This window comes from Drosophila obscura, unplaced genomic scaffold (genome assembly GCF_018151105.1).
Source record: "Drosophila obscura isolate BZ-5 IFL unplaced genomic scaffold, ASM1815110v1 contig_179, whole genome shotgun sequence".
NCBI lineage: Eukaryota > Metazoa > Arthropoda > Insecta > Diptera > Drosophilidae > Drosophila > Drosophila obscura.
Window position 1 is genome coordinate 7,537,682 of NW_024542766.1, and position 22,830 is coordinate 7,560,511.

General features: G+C 41.7%; 1 protein-coding gene across 8 annotated transcripts in view; it reads right to left on the reverse strand.

The window, feature by feature from the left end:
- The window catches only part of LOC111080758 (protein sickie), a 209,087-nt gene that overhangs the window by 26,065 nt on the left and 160,192 nt on the right, over positions 1-22,830 (reverse strand). For 4 of the 8 annotated variants that reach the window (XM_041592292.1, XM_041592289.1, XM_041592291.1 and 1 more), the window contains 5 exons: positions 19,344-19,963; positions 19,139-19,283; positions 18,762-19,070; positions 14,151-14,560; positions 13,894-14,045 (listed from right to left, as the gene is read on the reverse strand). In XM_041592292.1, coding sequence (XP_041448226.1) covers positions 13,894-14,045; positions 14,151-14,560; positions 18,762-19,070; positions 19,139-19,283; positions 19,344-19,963 — 1,636 coding nt within the window. Of the gene's footprint in view, positions 1-5,848; positions 6,085-13,893; positions 14,046-14,150; positions 14,561-18,761; positions 19,071-19,138; positions 19,284-19,343; positions 19,964-22,830 lie in introns of those variants that run through there. The other 4 variants (XM_022376567.2, XM_041592295.1, XM_041592294.1 and 1 more) reach the window with 2 other exon arrangements.

The following is a 22,830-nucleotide window of genomic DNA, read 5'->3' on the forward strand; positions in this document are numbered from 1 at the left end:
TAAATTGTCTGCTGACGTGATTTGTGTACAGAGAGAAGAGAGAAGAGAGAGAGAGCGGGAGAGAGAGCCCCCCAGTCCAATTTTCTACTGGAAATCATTTTGATTAGATTTCTCGACTGTTTTTCGTTTCGTTGCTTTTCGGTTTTGGGTTTTTATGCAAATTTTCCAGCCAAGTGGAAGTTGAATTCAGAGTGGAAGTGGTAGATGCTTTCTATGCGATTGGCATTGTCTGGACATTGTCTGGTTATTGATGGATTGTCTGCTGGATATCCACCATCCACTACACACGTACGATCGATCGATCGTTGATGGAGTAAATCAAGTGGAGGAAAGTGTTGCAACAGCCACTGCCCCATGATTGATAAATATAAGAAGAGTGGAAGATAGTTCCCCTTTGAACAATTTGGTAAATGGATCCTCCTGCCTCCTAATGCCTCCTCCTACCTCCTCCTGCCTCCTTCTGCTGACTTTTGCTTATAATTCAGGGCATAATAATAATTAAATATTCCAGAAACTGAAGAGACAAATAGAGGGGGGGGGGGACACAGAGTGCCCCAAAGAAGGGGAGCGCCTTCTGTGGAAACTCAAGCACTAAATGGAAGGCAGCGATAAGATGGAAAACGAGCGATGGAGTTCCAGATGGAGTTCGAGATGGCGCAGCCTTCCAAGAACTGCAATCATCAAGTGGAGCAGGTCGGTCTCTGATGCTCAATGGGTTCAATGTTTGTCAAACTACAATTAGAAAATGGAATGGGGCAGCAGCAGCAGCAGCAGCAACAGAAGGGGGCATCAACAGAGCCTGAGCTACGATCTAGCAGCTGCCACAATATTAGTTGCAGCTGATTAATGATTGAGTTGCATTCCATTCTGCTCCATTCTGCTTCCCTCGTGTTCTGCTTGCGCCACTCCTCTCTCTCTTTCTCTTTGTCGCGTTTCTTTCTACTAAAAAGAAGTAGACAAAAAGCCGACATTAATGCCTGTTTATTGAGTGTCAGGCCACAAGGACGGCTGCAATTTGATGGCAACAACAGCAACAGCAGCGGCAGCTGCAACAGGCAACATGTTGCCAAAGGTGCAGCACCAATTAGACAACATAAAGGTGCAACGATAGGGTAAAAGAACCTACAGAAGGGGCAGCAGCAGCAGCCTTGCCTCCGTAATTTCCTGAATTAAAAAGGTTGGGTAGCCATTTACCTAATTATTATATTAGTTGGAGTTGCTTGAAGGGTTCTCTGTTCAGCGAGAAAAGGAAACTTCAGATGGAGTTGCATTTAATTGAATGGGAATTTGAATTGTGAAAAGTTATACTTAATGTGAAGATCTGAAGGAATGGAAATGGGTTTTGTGGCATGATGTAATCATGCTTTCCAAGTGCTTTAATAAAAGGAATAAAAGGAAGAATATTAAATGGAATACCCTTTGCTACTAAGCCTTCGAAGCAGGGAGAGTTTCCGTAATAGATTTATTTTTACTTGTACCTCAAACGTTCATAAAAAAGAACCTCTTGGTTGATATATTTAGTTTTTACTCAACTTAAGAATTTTTAAATTATTAAAATTTTAATTCGAAATTAATTCTCTTCTTGCTCTTCTTGCAAAAAAGTAAAAATAAATGTTATATATTTAGCGCTTAAATAACTTTGAATATATCATTGTAATCTGTGCTTTAATTTGTTCATCTAAACTCCGCCATTGTTCTTTATCTATTGCTTCCATGTTCATCTTTCTACATCTTTTAGCACTTCTTTAACATAACATTTTCTACCATTCATTCAACTTAATTCTATGCCATAAATTTCTTACGTTTTCCTACATTTTCCCATGCTAATTTTCTCTTCGTTAATGATTTCCTCTCTACAATAATTTCTTGTCTCATTTTGATAATTATCATTTCCTTTCTTTAACACGCACAAATATTTGTTCCCGCTTTTCCGCCAATTAAAGCAGACTGAAGACTTCAGACTGAACCCTTGAACCCTTTTTCTTATCTAATAAAATATCCCTATAGTGTAGAACAGGTAGCGCCTCCATTAAGCATGCCAGACATGCGCCTGGGATTATATTTCGGCTCTACATTGATCCGATCCATTGGGTCATTAGCCTGCCGGTCTGTCCGGGGACAGGGAACAGGGAACAGGGACAGTAGCAAACGAATCGAATGTGCGGGTTGGCTTGGCTCTTCATAAAATTTGCCTGTTAATTAAGTGACGCCTTACCCTCCCTCTGCCACTGCCCCTGCCCTGAATGGGCTCTGTCCTTCTCCCTTTAAGTGTTTCTCTGAGGTTTACTACGGGCACACACAAATACTCGTATGTGTTTATCGGGCGCGGGACTGCTCCTAGGGCCTGTAGGGCTGATCAAATATTTACATGGCATTTACATCAAACACACACTGAAAAATGCAAAACACTCAACAGCTGCCCCACAGAGAGGAGACTGTTTGGCGGCATCTGAAAAACGTTTTTGACATCGTTTTTTTCTTCGCTCCCTTCCCTTCCTTCCTTTTGACAAACACTCAGTGGAAAAAGGTGCCAAACAGTTGGCAATGCCATTTCGAAATGTGGAAAAGTGTGGAAAATTGCTGTCTGCCTTTTAAATATCGACTAGAGTAGGAAGTCGACTTGAGGACGACTTCTCCACTCCACAGGGAAAGCAAAGGCATGCCTGGAAAAAGTGATCTACAAACGAAGTGAACAAAAAAAATAAAACAGAAACATGTGTATCAGAAATTGCCCATCAAACTGTCAGCCGGAAATTGTTATGGACTCTTGAGATCTGAGAGCGATTTGCGCGATCTGTGGGACCAGCGATCCATGGCGGCTAATTGAACTGGAAAACTTGAACGAAGTGGAGTCGAGTCGAGTTGAGTCGAGGCTTTTCCTTTGCCATTTTCACACTTTCTCGAAGGCAGTTCAAAGAGAAACGATTATTAGAAATCACAAACAACTTCAAAGTTGTGACGCCTGCCGTTGTGCTGCTGTGCCAGCAGTGTGCGAAAAATTACAAATTAAAAACTAATTTTCTTTTTGCCACGCCCCTCTGTGTGGCTCTCCCTACCATTTTTTTCAGGCATGACTAATTTTGATTAGCGGCGCATGAAAATTTTCTGCACAGCAAAATTTTTGCCATCTCAAAAAATCAATCTTCATCTTCGAGGCAGAGCAGGGGGCAGCGCATAAATCTCATTCGTAATATTCTTTCAATTAAAATAACTCAAAAGAAAGAAAAAGTGTTTGTCCAAGGAAGATTCTTCGCTCCCATAAATCTCGCTTCGTGCCCCGAGGGGCAGGAGAGGCGCCTCTAATAAGAATTTATTACAAAAGACTTTTCAAAGCGGAAAACAAAAAACCAAAAAATAGGTATACAGGATACACCGAAGGAGGGGTGGAAAAATGCTGGGAATTTCCTTAATTTTCTCACTTCCCGATAAAATAATTGATCGCATGCCACACACACACGCACGCACGCATAGGGTAGGGCAGGGGCAGCCTCCTCCTCCTCCTCCCCTGCTTGAGGGTGACACCTTGAGCCAGAGCCAGCGACAGCGACAGCTGCCACATGCGAGGGAGAGACTACTCTGAAATTTTAGATGAAATGGAATGGAATGATGCCCCCGGAGTACAGTCCCAGATCTTATCCGATTGATTTGTTTATTTGTTTCGGCTGCGAGCCCAAAAAGTCATTAGCCAAAAGTCAATATGTGTGAAATTTGGCAGCAGATACGACCGACCGACTGACTGACTGACTGCATTTCCATTAAACTATTTGTTCGTGGAACAGCCATCAGCCATCAGCCCGCCATTCACTCAATCGAGCAAGCAACAAAAACTGCAACCAAAAAACAAACTAAAAACTTCAACAATGGATCAGACAATGTCTTTTATTATCCATTTGGTAGCTGTTTCTGTTTCTGCTGCTGCTGCTGCTGCTGCTGTGTTTCTTCTCTCTCTTGACATGTTTTTGTGCAATTTGTGTGTAGGCTACACACACAGTCGTCAGGCTACTGTTTGTTGTCTCGTGCATCCAAATGCATCTGACAGTGGCAGAGTAGAGCCCTGGGTAAGAGGGTTGATTAGGGGTGACATTTAGGGGGATCGTAAAATACGAGGGTGCCTGTGACAATGACAGAGATAGAGAGCGATATGATCAATATAGGGAAGCTATAAAAAGTGTGTGGGCTATGGAGAGTTTATGATAGGCAGACATGCATAATGCACGTAGAGAAAAAGGTACCCATAAAAGGTCTTCTGAAAGTAGTTTCCAGCTATAAAATAATATATTTTCGGTTTCAAATGGTTTCGAAACTATTACATGTTGTTTATGATCCACAGTGAAGAGCAGAGTCCCAAGGAGAGCGATCAAAATCATTCAGAATATGTGTTAAAAATATTTTTAAATGGGAAAAAAGTTTAGATTTTGTAGAGGAAGCTTAAGAAACACCCAAAGATGTATCATTTCTATGGAAACTACGTGAGATCATGAAATAAAATGAATTTTTTTTGGGCGGAATAAAGATAAACCAGATATTAATTTCTTATCTGTTACGTTTTTTGGGTCTGGCCTTAACTTCTGGTTAGAAAGTTGCTGCGGAAACTCGTCTAAAAAATGTCTAAAGATAATATAAGAAAAAGTTATCTCAACATTTTTTTCTGATTTTCCCAGACAATTTGCTTTGCTGAACCGTTGTTTTCTTTCCATTTTCGCAATTTTCAACTCTCAACATTCTTTTTTTGTGCTTAGTTTTCTTTCAACAATTCCCATCTTACCCCCCTTTCAGCCACCGTCACCACCGTCACTGGCACTTGAACTCCTCTGCATTTAAATGGGATGTGCAGGCTTTTCATCACATATGCACGAAATACCGAGTACTCGGTAGAACTCAACAACAATTTGCCCAAAAACTCATTTCGACATGCTCCATTAAACCATTTCGCCATTGTTGCACTTCGAATTTCCCTCTTTTCCCTCGTCGTGAAAATACTTCCGTCACTGCCTGCACTCTGCCACCTATGGAAATCTGCTTGGTGTCTGTTTAATTTGTTGCTATTTTGGTGGAAGCAAATAATCAGAGAGCGAGGAAGAGTGTGAGAGAGGGCGGGGGGCTACTCCATTCGTACAGCTGACATCGCAGATTTTCCTATGGCAATAAAGTAATCTGCTGATTGTGCAATTATTGTGGACCCCCAAGACTGACTTCTCGGTGTAACTTTACGTGGAGGAGTCGCCGCAAGAGAATGGGTAAAAGAGTCTGGGAATTGGTCTGCTTTACAGACAGTGTCTGGGAGTGGAGATTGTGTTGTCGTTGTCGTTGTCTTTGGGGGTATCTGGGTATCTGGTCTGGTCTGGTCTGGGAAATGGTATACGATACGCTCCCTAGCAATGAACACGACTTGGCGGCCTGGCTGTGCCCCCCAGCTTCCACCTTCCACGCTTCATGTTTAATTGTTGCAACATGTTGTATTGTTTGTTCACTTTTGCTTATCAATTATCTGCCTTTTATCTCGTTTTAAACTTTTTATTTTTTTTGTTATCTTTCTGTGTCAGCAGCACACTCTTTTTTTTTTGTACAGATATTCTTTTTGGGGAGAATCTTTTGCGCTGACCGGTTCCCGTACACATATTTATTCATTAATTTTTGAAATCCCTTGTTTTGATAAATTTTTTTGTTTCTTTGGGTTTTTTGCACGTCACATAAAAACACGTTTCTCATTTGTGGCTTGACTTGGTGGTGGCCCCAAAGGCGCTTTAGCACTTTATTTATTTATAGATCTGTGGGGCTCAGGCTCATGAATGAACCTTTGATTTCTTGAAATTTATGTATTTATTTTTGCTTGATTTATTTCGCTTACAAATCTTCACTTCACGCAACACTTTAGCAATCAGTTGGATAAACAGACGGCGGCGGCGATCGCGTAGCGCGGCGTACTATCAGATCAGGTACGTACCGCTGGTAGCTCAGTTACAGATACACGCGATCGGCATTGAGTTACGGATACTCTTTTCGACCAGAGATACAGCAAACGGCAAACGAGCGCGGAGCTCAGCTGCAGATACGTGCGACGCGTCAGACAGTTGAATTTGAAATGTTGATTCAACATGAAAATGTTGAGCAAGATCAGTAGCGCCCGCGAGAGAGAGCGCAGCCACAAGCAAGAGAGGGGAAAAGTTAGACACAGAGAGAGAGAGAGAGCTAGAAAGAGCGCGCTTCAACGATCAGCAACATGTTGATGTTGCTCGCTCTCCTGTTGCCAGCATGTTGCCAGGCTTATGCGTGCGTGTGGCTCGACTCCAATTGCGGAACTGTTCCGTTATGCCTGCGCCACTCGAATCCAAGGCGACTCCAAAAATCCTTTTGGCAGCGACTGCCTGCTGCGACGCTAACTGCGGCAGCAGCAGCAGCAGCTGCCATGACGCCAACTTGTCGGCAGCGCCAGCGATGGCGACAAAACAAATAACAGAATCCACACAGGGAAAAGCGGAAAAACAAAACGGGGAAAAGGCTGCAAAGAGGGGTGGGTGGATGCTCGAAAATTGTTAAGAGCCGGGACTAATGGTAGCCGGAGGGGCGCTACGGCACATAAGGGTGTAACGAATACGATTTTGGAGGACGAAACGAAGCCAAGTTCCGGTGGAGCGCAAGGAACAATGAAGATAGATCCCTGTATGTGGATCGGAAGGCGTGTGAAAAAAATCAATTACCATAATTATAGTGGGGATCCCATTTTCAAGGAGCCACAGAAGAGGGAGAATTTAAATGCCCCGGAGTCTAGGCGATGTGAAACTAAATATTTTCTTATGAGAGTTTATATAAAAATAGATTTAAATTTATAGGAAAATACAGATCTACAGGAATTAAGTTTAAAGTAAATATTTTTTAGAAAAGATTCGACTCGAATCCTAAAGAAAATTGATTTACAGTTACAGATCAGAAATAGTGAAATTTTCTTTCTGTTTTAGGTTTTCCTGATCAATTTCAGATATTCAGATTCCATATTTAAATCATTCTGAAATTATACTTAGTTAAATCTATTTAAATTGCACTCTAGAAAAGTGTTCTGCAAATCTCATATAATCGCATTTAATCGATAGAAGCTTCGTCCCCTGTAACCACTTCTCTATCACGTAGGGCAACTGGCAAGCCCCCATAGCCGATACAATAAAATATATATCCTGCAGGACCAAAGTGAGGCGCCACTGTGGCGACACTGCGTACCGTACGCATATGTATCTGTATCTGTAGCCATAGCCATAGTCGCAGCCGCAGTCTCCGTATCTGCCCCATCGATGACTTCAAAACTATGCAAAAAGCAACGGCAAAAAAAAAAAAAAAAATTACAGACGCAGCTTCCTGTGTGGCGAGGACTTCGTCTACGATGACGACGACGACGACTTGAACAACATCGACAACAAAGTGGAAAAAATTGCAAATTTGTGTGTTTGCAGTTAGTCGCAAGACCAAAGTGAAGGACAAAGTCGTGAGACAGCCTCTTTATGCCCCCCCGTGGCGTTATTTATTTTTGGCGCGAGACTATGTGGCGCCACAAAAAAATTGTACCAGCGACAATGGCCGCCAAATTCGCGACAAGGACTGGCAGAGCAGACAATAATAAAGATGTAAAAACTTTTGCGATGGCTAAAAAAATGATTGATTATCCCCTAAAAATTGAGATAAAGTCAGGGGGTTATTGGTCTTTGGAACTGCCTGGCAAAAGTCATTGGTATCAGCAGAAATTGTGCGGATTGTTGGGATTAGGGTTTGGATTGAATGCTTTTCGGGCTTAAACTGTTGGCGTATATAAACGATATGGGTTATTAGTAAATGGCAGAGCCAAGCAATTGATTTCTGAGTTGGAGTTTTGCTTTTGGTGGGGAGCTTAAGTGCTGGAAGGGAGACCAATGATGGATGATTGGGGCAAGGCGAGTGGAATAAATAAGGCAGATTTGTATTAAGGCATGCGAATGTGGTTTTTGATGAAACAGCTGAAGTTTTTGTTCGATTTTTCGATATATGGAAATATTGCAAATAAAACGATCAATAGAAAACTGTAGGGACTAGATTTTTTGAGATTATTGGGTAGTTTTTTTTTGTGATTAGAGATCTTAAAGTTTTTATCAAATCTTGTTGTACATACCAAATCATTATTTATATAAAGAGAAAAGAAAGTCAAATCACTTACCTAGAAAGAAAAGAACAAGAAAATAAGTGGACATTAGTTTTTGGTATAATAATAATAAATCCAGGAAGTATGTTGTGACATAAGGAACTTACATAGTTGTGCACTTAAACCTTGAATTTAGTTGAATTTGCGCTACTTAAGACAATCAACTTGGATTGAGCAAAGCCATTAAACTATTTAGGTGATTGTTCAGTTTGCTGATTCACTGATTAAGTCGCAAAGCGGCAGAAAAATCACACTTTTGTGTGTAATTCCGAATTCTTTAAGCTTTAGCTTTTCCCCCAACGTTTTCTCATCTTCATTTAGCTTCAATCTTCTGCCATTGCATGGCTCTGAGACTTGCATTACTTTTGCTCAACTCTTAACTCAAACTAAATCCCAAATAAACATCAACCTAGCCCAGCCCTTTGGGCTATCTGTATCCCGACTTTGCACTCCACTCCCTCGGATGCCAACTTTCGCTCCGTGCCCCGAGTCCCGTGCCCCGTGCCGTGGCCCTTGTTATCTGGCTAAGCTTTATGGTAGTTCATAATGCGCTTGAAACAGATACAAATACAAATATACATATATATATTTTTATATATGTAGTGTGTGTGTGTGTGTGTATATAAAACCACAAGCAGCTTATAAAACTTCCGAACCTACATCAACTTTAAACAGCTTTTAGCTCAGAGAGAGATTGAGAGCTGCGTTTGTGTTCATGCCTCATGCCTCACGCCTCTCATGTTAAAGAAACCCCAATTGAGCAATCTTATCATTGACCATAAATATGAAACCACAACACAGAAAAAACTACAGCAGAAAGAGATGCAGATACAAGTAGGAAGAACGAGATGGAGATAGACAATCCCATGTTTCGAGTCCGGGAGCCACGCAATGCGGCCATTTATCACGCACTCGGAATTGACCCAAGTGACCGAAAAAGAGAGGCAAGAGACGGGAGACAGATACAAATACAAAGAACCAGACTTCATGCATGCCAATGTAATAACATTAAAAGCGTGATGGTGCCACACCGCCGCACCGCACCGCACCCCACCCCACCACACCATACCCCACCGTTCGAAACCCACTAGCGATAAGACAAAGAAGCATAACTATAAAAATATTAAAGTGCAGATCGCCTCAAGCGCCAAAATACACGCGCCAAATCTCGCACAGAGATAGAGCCAGAGAGAGAAAGAGAGAGAGAGAGCAATGCCAGATGACTCTCTATCTATCTGTTGGAATGAGTGAGGACTGTGTTTGGGGAACATAGAACACGCCCTACAATACTCGTACTCATGGCTGTCAATGGAATTGTATAGAATACAGTGGGTAGATGTTTGCTTCTATTTTTCATTAATTGGTTTCGAGTTTTGAATGGAAACAAACACTTGAAAGAGGTGGAAATACTTAGAAGGGAATAAAAGCAATATTGGCACATGGGAATGGGGAGATATATTACGAAATCTATCTTCAGCATATGCGGTTTGCAGCTGCAGAAGAGCGGCATCTGTTTGTTCGCTATACGAAGTTTGCAAGTAACGGGGATCGAAGTGAGTTTTTTTTAGTTTAATTTAAAGTGTTTTATCAATTTATTTTTCATTGCTTTAATTTTTTTTTACTTTAAAATTATATAAATAATTTATTTTTTTATAATTTTTTTTTTAATAATAATTTTGTCATTTATTTTTTAAATAAATTTTGTCTTTTTTTTTAATTTATTTATTTGTCTTTTTTTATATAAAGGGAAAGAAACTTTGCAGTTAAATCAATAAGCAATCTCTAATTTAGCAGGCATTTCTTAATTAAAAAAATTCAACATACAAAAAACTCTAATAAAAACACACTTAAAAAGCTCTCACACAACCCCAGCATTTTCAGGCATCAGAAACAAAAGTTCTCAACACTCAAGAGAGAGCAGAAAAACAACGAAATGCCAAAATGCCAAGCATCCTCCAACAATTGCTCACCCGCATACACATTCCCCCCACCACCTCCTCCCACACACACACACCCACATATGATGGGCGGGGGAGGTACACATATTGCAGTACATATCCTCGAGAGCATTTCAAAAAGTGCACGAAACTGCATTGTCAGATTCCTGCCACCTCCTGCACAGCACCCACATCATTCCTCATCGCACCACCCCCACCCCCCACCGACCATTTCAGCCAATGAAAAACCAATGGAAGCCTCAGTTCGTACACCGCAAAGTGAAATTTCATGACGTTGAAGCCTCCACAAACTGTGTGGCGTCTGTCAATAAAGAAATAATAAAAGAAAAAAAAAGGGGTGGGGAGGGGAAAAGACAGAGATCCAATAGCAAATAATATGCGGCAAAACTGCTGACAGACTGCCAATAGAGATCGATAGGGAGGCAGGCAGACAGACAGACAGACAGGCAGGCAGTCATATCGACATTTATGCCATTATTATCCATGGCAGAAAATTTAATTAACGCAAAGACAAAACTTTGCCCAAGACAAAAGAAAGGAAGGGAGGAAGGCAGGGAAAAAGGAAAGCTCCCAACGACATAAAAACGAAAATCGACATCAAAGTCAATGGGCAATTAAAAAGTTTTATAAACCAAAGAGAAGAAGGAGAAGAGGATTCCCCGTCCGAATTGCTAACAAAAGTAGCCAAAAAGTGTTGTTAAAAAAACACAGAAGGAAAACTTCTGAAAACATTTAAAAGTTTTTATTTGTTATAGTTGCAGGAGGTGGGGTAGGATTATGCACATATTTGCACAGTTAATTGAATTGAAAAAGGAAAGCAGCAGAGTAGACAAAAAAAAAAAGTGTTGCATTTCATAAGAGAAAGAGCAGCCAGGCACTACTTAATTTTCCACTTCAAGTTTCCGCATTATACGATGCAGCTAATGTATTTCACTCGGACTGGCACTGGCAGCAGCCCACACACACACACACACACACACACACACTCGAAGAGATAAATCATGTTCATGGCGACCCATTTTCCAGCGGCCCAACACACCACCTTATGGTATAGTAATCCACAGCATCGAACCTCGAACCGGAGCCAGACCACACCAGATCATGGCTCTGCTCATGAGGCGTTGGAGTCGCACAGAAAGAGTCAGGGAAAGACTCAGCGAAAGAATCATAGAAATACTCAAAGCCCAAAGCAAAAAGAATGAAAAATTCTGAGCAGACATAACTTTATTGCAATTATTTCCCCGGTTTGCACGACGACGACGACGACGACGACGACGACTTTTGTTGTTGTGCACTTTTATGGCTTCGGAAAGTTGGTTCCTGTTCTGTTCGGTTGGAAAAATGCTGGCAAAAATTGACATGAAACTCTTCACAAGTACAGCAGCAACACCAGCAACAGCAACAGCAGCAGCAGCAGCAATTGAATGAATGAATGACCTGCCTCCAACACACTTGAGTGCACTAGGAAATTGGTAAAAGTTCGACGGGAAAGAAGAAACAAAACTTTCAATCGGCTTAAAGTTTCCATCGAAATTCCCATCCATCCATCTATCTGGCCATCAGGTTGATTTGCTGGCAATTGGCACGTACCTCTATGGGGCTTGACCTTGAGACCAGACTTTCCCACACCTAACCATCAGGTGGGCGTAGCAATAGGGGGGTGAGTAGGGGGTGGTGTGGGAGTGAGCAAGACATAAAAGATTTATACCGTCTGCCTGTCTGGCCTCGATAAATTTGATGGTGAAAGGTGTGTGTGTGTGGGTGGAGTGGAGTGGAGAACTCCGGGGAACTCTCTGGCCATAAAATACTTTATAGCCATTCAACATTGTAGACAGACCATAAAATACCATAATAGAGCGCTACACCATCACCATCACAACACCCCACCCCACCCCATTCCTCCGCATGGAATGCAATTCAAACTTTATTTTATTTTGAGATGAAAATTGTTACACAAGTAAATTTTTCGTAAATGAAATCTACTTCGGAGGGGCCCCGGTGGTGCCCTGTCATCACATGAGAGAAAAATGTCACCCAAAAGTAGGCAAAAGTTGTGTGTGCCATGCCCTCCTCCCCTCAACACACAGCGTGTACTTTTGTCTGCCGCGGAAGTTTATCAGACACTTGCCCCCCCTCGTGACTTTTGTTGACACACACACACACACACACACACACACACAAAGATGCTACTACATACGTACATTCGCAAGGAAGCCTCTAAAATGGGATATGACAGGAGGCAACTTGGCGGAAAAAGCTGAAAAGTTGAATGCAAAAGCTGACTTCCATGATAAGCGAAGCGAATGAATGAATCCCTCAAAGCAGTTTCCACCCAAGACTTTTTGGCACGCCATCAGATCAGAGGCACGGAGATGTTGCACACAAACAAACAAAAAGCAGCACATTTTAAGGTACTTTACTGCCGCAGCGCAGCAGCTTTTGGTTGCTTGCCACCTCGTAAATTGTGCCACAAAGTACACGGCGTAACCACTTGAATTAATGGACTCCTGGGCTGATGACAATGATGATGGGGGAACTATGGCAAGATGTGGTGGCAGAGATTAGGCACGGCCTCTTTTAAATTATACCCAACAATATATGTTTCCTATTTGCATGACAATTGCATTCGAAAAGTGCATTTTAATTTGGATTTATCATAGCATACTTTTGGGTGGAATAAAGAAATCAGATCTATGAAAAAGGATGGAAATTGCTCATCCAATTCACAATCTTTATAGAGAAATATAAAAAGGCGAAAATATCACTAAAGAAATCCAGGGAAATATATTAATTTCTCGTGGATAATTTCTGGAAGGAATAGGGTATCGATAGAGTTAACACATAATTCCAAACAAGGAATAATTAAATAATAATATAGTTCCAAGAACATTAAAAAACAAATATAATGTCTATGAAAACTAGGAGTATATTATTATGCTGAAATTAATTTGAAGTTGCAAAAACAGAATCCATATCCATAAATCTTTGTTAAGCTCAGAATTAAGCATAAAATGAAGTCAATATTCGACTTATTTTCTATCAAAAGATTTTCTTAATTTCCCAAATCAAATGGAGCCAAGAATTTTGGTGTTAAAGGAAGAGCATTTGGATATTTCATGTTATAAATTTTTAATTGTTTTGCATTATTTATGAAATAGCTAAACGTCCAATTATTTTCATATATAAGAATTTCCAGATAGGCGAAGGTATGCCTATTAAATATTTTTATGTACCCAATTATGAAGAATCTACTAATTGTTTTAGAAGTATACCGAATCGAGAGATATTTAAGACTACAAATAAACGAAAGATTGAATACAAATAACCATGAAATAATAGAAAATATAGCAAAGTCTCTCAACAAAAGCATTAGTTTAACTAGACAATGACAATCCTCATGCATTCACACTGAAATACTCTGAATAAAAGAGCGCTTGCAACTACAAAATTTATCAATTGAAAGCCTTCTTGTGTTTTCTTGGAAGTTATTTTTCGCATAAAGCTCCCAACCTTGTCTACGTCTAAACACTCATGATATATGAAACGAATCTCTGGCTAAATCATTCCACGTGACGTGAAAGCGAAAACTTTGCGACGCGTATTCATGGAATTCAAGGGCGGCCAAGCAGAAGGATTCACACACACACAAACGGAATGCACTCATAATTCACGAAGAGAGAGAGCTTAAGCCTAAGAGCCTCATTTCCATTCCCATATATACCATATGTCCCATCCACATCCACATATCCATTTCCATTTCGTTGGAGTACTCACATTGGTTGACAGCTGGCTGCTTAGGCTGTGCACCTGGTCCCGTGCATCCTGCAGTTCGCGCTTCAATCTTCGTATCTCGTGGGCCTGCCGCTCCTCCGCGGAACCGTAAAGGGAACTGCCGCCCGACAGCAGGGATGCGGCACTGCCGTGCACTGCGAGGATATAGAAATGTTACATTAATCTGCATTTAATGCCCGCCCCGACGGCAGCATATCTCTCTCTCTCTCTCTCTCTCTCTCTCTCTCTCTCTCGCTTACCTTCATCATTCTTCTTGGGATAGGTGAGGCGATGTCCGCCAGTTAGACCGGATCCAGGACCGGGTCCCATACCCATGCCACCACCAACCATTCCAGTGGCTCCTGCGGTCGCTCCATGAGTGGGTGATAGAACCCCTGCAGCAGCTGCTGCCACTGATGCCGCAAAGGGACCACGATTGAGGGGCGTGGGCGAGGTGGGTTGGCTCCAGGCCACGGAACCACCTACCATATTGTTGCCGGAATTTGCCTGCGCGGCCTGTGCCTGGGCCTGTGCTTGGGCCGCCACAGCAGCTGCCATTTGGGCGCTCAACACGCCGTTGGTGCCCACGGGCAGGCAATAGTATGGCTCGATTTCCACATCCCCGCCGCGGCTCAGCATCGAGGGATACATTTTCTCCGATTTTGTGGATCTGCAATGGAATCTCATTAGTCTCGTGTGGGCAGCTCGTAATTTGACAGCAATTTTCGGGGCATGCGATGGATGGTTTGGGTGGTGGTGGTGGTGTTTTCGGTGATTGACAAACGGGAAATGCATTTTCAGTTATGAGAGTGTTTTTCGGATGAAATTTCAAAGTGATTAAAATGGCAAATAAGGCATGAAAATGGGTAAAAATCAAAGATGCAACAGCGAACTCTGGAGACTCGAGAAACTGCAGAATGTACAGCATAAAGGCCAAAAATGTTCATTCAGAAAGATATCCCATCGTTGAGGAGATCAACTATCAAGAAGTAAAACTCTTGGACAAAAAGAGGCACAAGAATCCTATTTTTCACGCTCATTCGAAAGGAAAAATTAATTTTCTACACAGTAAAAAGCAGCAGATATTTCTGTAGACATAAGCTCTTATTTAGCTACAAAATTTCGCAAACAATTCTCTAGTCAAAAGTAAAGAGAACCATCACATCTGCCCTCCAACTCCTCTTTCGTGCATACAAAATACAAACAGTGCCTGCCATAAAGCATCACATTTACTGATTTACATCTCTATTTGTTCAAATTTACCAAATGGGAATTCGGGGGCCAGACACTTGCAAATTTCCGTTTGCGGTTCTACAGTTTATTAGGCCAATCTCTGGGCACACTCTCATTCCAGTGAACACAGCCTGAATGTTGAATACTTTTGGGCTTTTCAGCCACACACAAACACGTATACAGCTGCATAACCACTCCCATTTCCGTTTAATTCTGTTACAAATTCACTGAAAAGTGAAGTGTGTGTGTGCCATGGGCATGATAAGGGTTTGGGGGTATTTGTGGCTGAAGAACCATTGCGTGCTGGCTCCCCAGACAAATTGTCATAAAATGCAGAGATTTTCCAGTCTGTTGATGAACTGGGGACAAAGGATAAGCGATAAGGGATACGGTATGTGGAGAAGAAAGCCAAGAAGTCCTACTGTTCGCTCCACTTCCTGCCTGCCTGCCTGCCTGCCTGCTTGCTCTGTCCCTCAGTTGCTGAATTGTCCACTCTATTCCTGCTGTCCTGTGTCCACATTTCTCTATTTTCCCGCTCTGATAACTCTATGACTTTAATGGCATTTTGCATGCAAATCTAATATTACGTATACGTCATGTGTGTCGTTTCGTGTGTGCGCCCCTCCGCCTCTATCTCCCTATTTGCTGTCATGTGTGCCGCCTCCGTTTGTAACTGTATCTCTCGGCTGCCATGTTTGCATTTCACTGGTGAGACTTGTGTCGGTTTTTCTCTGGAGCCGCCACACACCACACTTTTGTATGTGTGTGGGGGTTTTGGCTGTAAAATTTGATAACAAGCCACCAAACTGGTTTTTGCGGAGGGACTCTCTGTCTCTCTCTCTCTGTTTTACTCTTCAACTTTTCTCACACTTCCGTTTGCATAATTGATGTGTGTGGATGAGGACCATTGAAAGCAAGAGTCCTCTCTCTCTCTCTCTCTCTCAGGGAGAGGGAGCCCCTCTGTCTCTATGGGAGAATGAGTAACAGCAAAAGCAGATTAGTTTCGGAAGGAAAACGGAACTGAAAGAGGAGCCGCCATAGGAGATACAGGACACACAGCACACAGCAGCGGTTTAAGTTTCATTTTGGGGCTGGGCATTGGAGTCCACTTTTGAAAGTGAAATTTTTGTCAACTAATAAATGATTTATGTTGTCATGGAAGCTGTGGAACTTGCAAAAGAATTTATGAAAGCTGCAGTGCTGCGGCAAAAGCATTTTTTCAAAAGGGATAGAGTCATCTTTTTGTTATTCAATTAATTAACAATTATATTGAGTTGTATTGCTCTTATTTGTATGGATACAAAAAAAGAACGAACGTCTAAAGGCTTTTATTTGCGTTTTTATAGAGATTTTTGCAACATTTTGATATTTCATTGAAATAAGAAATATATAAAAAAATGTGCAAAACATTTGATTGAATAAAGCTCTATTAAACATGGAAATCCTTTTGATATTTGATTGGAAAAAAAACCGGCCGTAAAAATAAAGTACAAAAACTATTTCCCACATATTTGCATAGAATTTACCATAATATTATTTCCACTCACCACCGTAAATTCCCTCACATAAAAACCTTCTTTCTACATAAAACCCAAATTAATATCCACCTTCTTTTTTCACCGAATATTTTTCCAATTTAATCCTCATCTCTGTTTTTCCCAGAACTCCCTCTTGTGTTTTACAATTTTTCTACTGCCATTTCCAGAGAGTTGCCTTTTTTTTTGCGCTGCTGTGAAACAATTTTTAATGAAGCACTTGACTTTTGGTCGACACCCAACTGCAGTTGGAGTGGCAGTGGCAGGTCGAAGGACCCCGCATCCACCGCTGACGTGGCAAACAACAGCAGCACAGCAGTGGAGTCGCAGCCAAAATAAAAAAGGAGTTGCAGAGAAGTGGAACTCCGCTCAAGTCAAAGGTTCAGCAAACCTATTGACTTGTCAAATAATAATCTGGCCACCAGCCACAACACCTCCAGCAACTCCAAAAACTCCAGCTGCAGTCCCTTCGGTTTGCTGTTCTTCACGTTTTCATGTTTTCACGTTTCACGTTTTCCATTTGCCATTTTCTCTGTTTTTTTCTTTTTTTTCGGTGTACTCTGTGTTTTTTCTACCGCCCCACACTTGTGTTTTTTTTTTTCGCCCAAAGAACTTTTACATTGTCTGCGGAACCTGAGAACTTTTCTCCTTAACTATATGGGCGTGTCGGGCTGCCTCCTCCCTACCTCCCCTCACTCCCTTGTGTGCGATGAACGATTTTAAGTGAAAACTTTAAAATATGCAGAAGAGCAGCGCGACACATGGGTAAACAAGCATATGGCGGTCGGCGGCCCACGAGACCCCAAAGGTGACTTGGCTTTTGGGTTGGTTGGCATTTAGCCCCACGCGTGGAAAAATGTAAAAAGAAAACTGTTTGCATACTTGAAGGCAAGCACAGGCACAGGCACGGGCACAGCAAGCAAACGAGCGAACGTGAAAAATATAGCGAAAAATGTGTACGTAAATCTATCAAATATGCAGAGAGCAAAGACACAGGACCCGGCTGTAGCCTGTACCCTGGAAAAACAATTTACGAAAGGTTTTTCCTGTATGCAAAGTGGAGTTAAGAAGCTTATGCAGATTAATATTGAAAGTTTTTAATACTTTTTTGGGCTGCCTAATGGAAAATGTAGGGTCTTCTAATAAAATTAAAATGTTTTACATTAGATTTAGCCTGATTTATGCGAGATGGCTTTTACTGTGGTAAAAGTTGAAGTTTACTTAACACTAATTTACAATTTATCTATAAACAACAACAATACATTGCATTCTCCTTGAAAAATTTACTCTAGGCGCTATTAAAAATGCGTTTTAAATATCAGATAAATTTCTACCAAAGACAAAAGAAAATAAAGTAAAGTAAAGGGAAGGGAAGGGTTTTAGTTATCCCACATCCTTTATATCTATATCTATCCATGCTATAAATTTATATTCAACATTTATCGATCATACTTCAGTCATTCCTTTCCAAATATTTGCATCCTTTAGCTTTCCCTGCGAATTTATTTTGCTGCTCTGCATGTACATCCTCTTTCCCCAAGTACATAATGAACACTCGTCGTCGTCGTCGTCGTCTAATGCCTGGAATACAGACAGACAGACAGACAGACAGACAGGCAGACTTCTGCGACAAGTGCAACAGAGTCCCAGACATACACGAAACACGCGTCTGCCGCCTGCACCGCCTCTGCCTGGCCCCGTGTGTGACAGCACTTTGTCATCAAGTATGCAACATGTAAAATGCAAATTGCTGGCGGTATAAAAAGTGGCAAAAGCTGGAGGGAGGCTTGCTGATTGTTTTTGGGCGTGGCAAAGCAAAACCAAAACCGAAACCGAAACCGAAAAATGAAACTTAAATTCCTGTGAGAATGAAATGGGCGAAAAAAGTGCGAAGGAAAACAACTTTTCTGGTCACCTTGGATATGTCCTCTCTTGCAAGTAGCTTTTCGAAGGGAAAACCAACAGACAAACACGAGAAAAATACAGAGAAAAAGGAAAGAAAAATAGGGAGAACAAGAGGAGAGACATATAGAGAGTAAAAAGACAGATAGAAGGTAAAACATGCAGGAAAAGAAAGGATTAGGGTTAGAAAGAAGAACCCACCTGATGCTATTGCTGCGGTTCATGCGTGGACTCTGCACATAGGGCGACTCGTTGCCCTGCATGGGCTGCATTTGCCCACCTGGCGGTACTCCGCCCGATCGATTGTGGATCATTTTGTGGCCATGACGTGTCATCGCTGGCGAACCAATCTGCAGCTGCTCAATGGCATCGCCATCCGAGAGCCGTGATCCAGCCGTATTGCTGTGCTTCAGCCACATGGCATACGAACTGTATTCGGGCTTGACCTCTGCATAGGTCTGGGTGTCCGAGAGGGAGCCATCGTGACGCGTGCCAGGGCGATTGGACATTCTTTGGGGGGGGGGCCAAGGAAAGGGTTTTTATTAATGCTTATTGTAATAATAATTATATATACTTACCTATGCTGAAAGACATGCATATCGCTGCCTGGTTTGGGCAAACTATGCGATCCTGTGGCCAATCGTTCGCGTATCGATTGACTCAGCTGTGCCGCTGTGGGTCCTGTCAACGAGAAGCTGCGACACTGTGTGTTCGGTGGTAGCTCTGTGGAAGAAAACAGAATTAGCATTCCCATTGTCCAAGCATTCTTTGGCATCCACTCACTGCTCATGTCATTGGGCAATGTCTGAGTGCCGGGCGCAATCTTTCGGCCGTTTGCTGTCCTTGGCACCGCCGACACATGGGCGGTTCTGCCGCAGGGCAATCCATTGACCTGCTGCGCTCCTCCTCCGGCTCCTCCGGCTGCCATCATCATGACAATATTCTGCTGCTCTGCCGTGGAGGACATGCTGCCATTGGCCCTCTTCACATACCCAAAGCTGGGGGGCACTCCCTTAGTGCGCGACGAAGACGAGGGCGATCCCTGCTTGGAGGATCCCCCACTGCCACCGCCCATGCTTCGACGCGATGGCGATGACTTCTCCGACGATTTGTCCCCCCCACCCTTCTGGCCATTGAGGGGCTCGGGCATTTTGCTCCAGTTATCCCTGCCATTGCGTGATCCCGGACGGTGGTGTGGACTGCCATCCATTTTCCCACCGTTGTTGTTGTTAATGTGGTTGTTGTTGTGATTGGCAGCGGCAGCGGCGGTGGTGCTGTTGCTGTTGCTGTTGCTGCTGCTGCTGTGGGTGGTGGAGCCGCCGCTGGAGCTGGCCTGACTGGCCGCAGAGCTGCCGTTTGCGGCGGTTCCAATGCTATCCAGAGAGCCTCGACTATTGCGTATTCTGGAAAGTAATCAGAATGGGAAAATTGTGAATTTAGTTTGGGAGGAATATTTGATATTCCTAGACTGATAAAAGCTGCGATTCAGATACGATTCCACAGCTAAAGATCTGCCATTTCTTGCACAGAAACATCCCACAAACTTCTACAGCATTTCACTATAAAAAATACTCATACAAAAAACAAAACCCATTTTGAAAGTTCAACAACTTTTCAGACAAATTGTTTACAGTTCTGTCCCTTCCTTTTTGCACATAAATAAATACGAAAGATGATTCATTGCTGGCTGCAAAACGCTAATTGCCACAGCAATATGCAACGAGACAGCGCAGCAGGGGCACGGCCACAGCCAAACAGAAGAGAAGCTGTTAACGGAAACAACACGGCGTATACTTAATTTACATTACGACCCTTAATGGTGGGAATTATTTATGCAAGTCAACGCTTAAAATTGCCCCAGATACATCTTATATTATTTATAGTATTATGCCAAAAGCTCAGTCAAGTGCGAAAATGATTGCAGGAATTACCAGAGAGCAGCAGGGGGGCAGGGAAATGAGCAGGGGAATTGTAGAAAGGAAATTCTTTCCCAAAATGTAAAGTAAAGAAAAGAAAGGAAAATTCTTTCACAAAATATACAGTAAGTGAGGAAGATTCCCTGTGAAATATTGATTGATGGAATGAAGCATAAAGTGTAAAAGTTAATGCTGATTGAAGCAATGAAATGAGCTGTCCAAACAAATGCCAAATCAACTGGCAAACAATTGTGTTGTGAATCCAAAAGGAAGTAAAATCCCAGACAAAGGCGAACAATGGCTACAATCCCCGTCAGACGGACAGACAGACAATATCCACAAATGCAATGATTGCCAGCCAAGTGGCCACTGGCCAGAACAGCAAAAGAAGGCGTCAAAGAACGACCCAACCGACCGGCCACTTCTGCTTTCAACAAACGGCTACAATTTTCAATTAAAATGACAAAAGATGTGCTCGGGTACGTGCATTTCACTCCTTCAAACAACTCAAGAGCAGTCCTGGCCATGAAATTGCATGTCTAAGCTGCTCTCGCTCTCTCTCTCTCTCTCTCTCTCTCTCTCATTGGGCCAGCACGAAGAGCAGTGTCATGTCTGTTTGGCTTCTATATGTGCGCATATATCAAAACTAATTGGGCGTGTCCGAGTGCGGCAATAAATAATGTTATTTATTTTGTAGTGAAGCGAAAGACAGCAGCAAAAGATGTTTGCTAAAGAAAAGGGGTTTATGGAGGCTATGGAGGTAATGGGAATTATTTCTAGCCAAAGTTTTGATACAGAAATCTTTATAGAAATAAAGAAATCTTTGCTAAGTAGTTCTCTACATTAAATACATAATCTGCCTCTCAGATTTCCAATTTTTGTTATCAAAATAAATGTTTGTACATTTAAAAAAAAAAACCTTCCATAACATAACCATTCCCAAAACTCATTTCATTCACACATTACTCCCTGTCCATTCCATCGCTCCTTTTTTTGCTGCCATTTCTACCATTCATGTTTGTGTTTGGCAAACTTTTCATCTCCTTATACAAGCAACAAAAAAAGAGGTAGTTAAATTTCATTATCTGGAAAAAAGCAAAAGCGAAAAATTGTGCAAAATAGAAAAAAAAAGCGCACAGCGCAAATATTTTTCCATCAGACTTTTGCATTCTGCTTTTCTGCTTTGGCATCAAATTTAATAATATCAATTTGCAGGCAGAATTTCCTGATGGGCGATCCACAATCTACTACAACGAATACGAGACTCTGGGGCTTCGGCACTTGATTTGATTGCACAACAAGGAGGAGGGTCGAAAGGAGAAACGAGAGAAAAGCCTAATAAATTAACTAATTTTTGCTGCTGCTTTTCAGCGCGATTTTCAAATGCGATTAAAGCTATAAAGCACTGTGAAATGTATGTTACTATGATTTAAAGCGGCCATGATTTAAAAGCGGAGGCATAAATGGCATCAGAGGAATAAAAGAGAACATGAAGGAACATTTTAGTACAGAATTTGAGCTAGAAGATACCCTCTACTAACCAAACATTTATGGGAATTAATAAATTTTGAAAAAATACGAAAATTATACAGGCTTTATTGATAAATGATATAGGCAACACAGAGCTTCAAAACTCTCTCTTCAGTAGGGTTCTTGTTATACTAAAATTGGCTCAAATAAAGATAAAAGGATTGCTTTAATTATGGTCCTGTTTGTTTTAATGATCCTATTCTGATGTAAATGGGCAGATTTAAATTTGAAAATTACATATACATATTTGGTATTTTTTTTAAATTTATATTTATGTAACGCACTTTTAGTATGGCTTATATCTTACCGTACGCTCGACTATTTTTTTGATAATTAGGTCTAATCCCATTTATTTAAATCGGATAACTTTTTACCAAATTAGGTCTTTTTTGAAACGTAACGCCAGAGAACTGAACAGTTCGAACTCAAACCCTGATAGTTTTGTATAAGTAATGTAGGAGCTAATTCGCTCCTGCTGTTAAAATATTCTGATGTAAATGAGCTGTGCAACATATTTTTTTTTTTTTTTTTATTTAAATAAATATTTAAAAAAAAACCCTATGTCCCTTTTTAAACTTTAAAGCGCTTTCAATAGCATAATTTCTGCAGTCGTATATCCCTGCATGCAACGACTACTGGGTATGGTAAGAAAAAAACAGCTGTCTGGGTCATAAAACGCAACTACACCCTGGCAAGCAATTACCGTTTAGATATGCCCAGATATGAGAGTCCGAAAGGGACAGTGACAGAGCAGAGAGAGCACCACCAGAGTGGGAGAGCGGGGTGTGGAGAGGCGAGAGGGGAAGGGAAGAAATGTTTTTTTT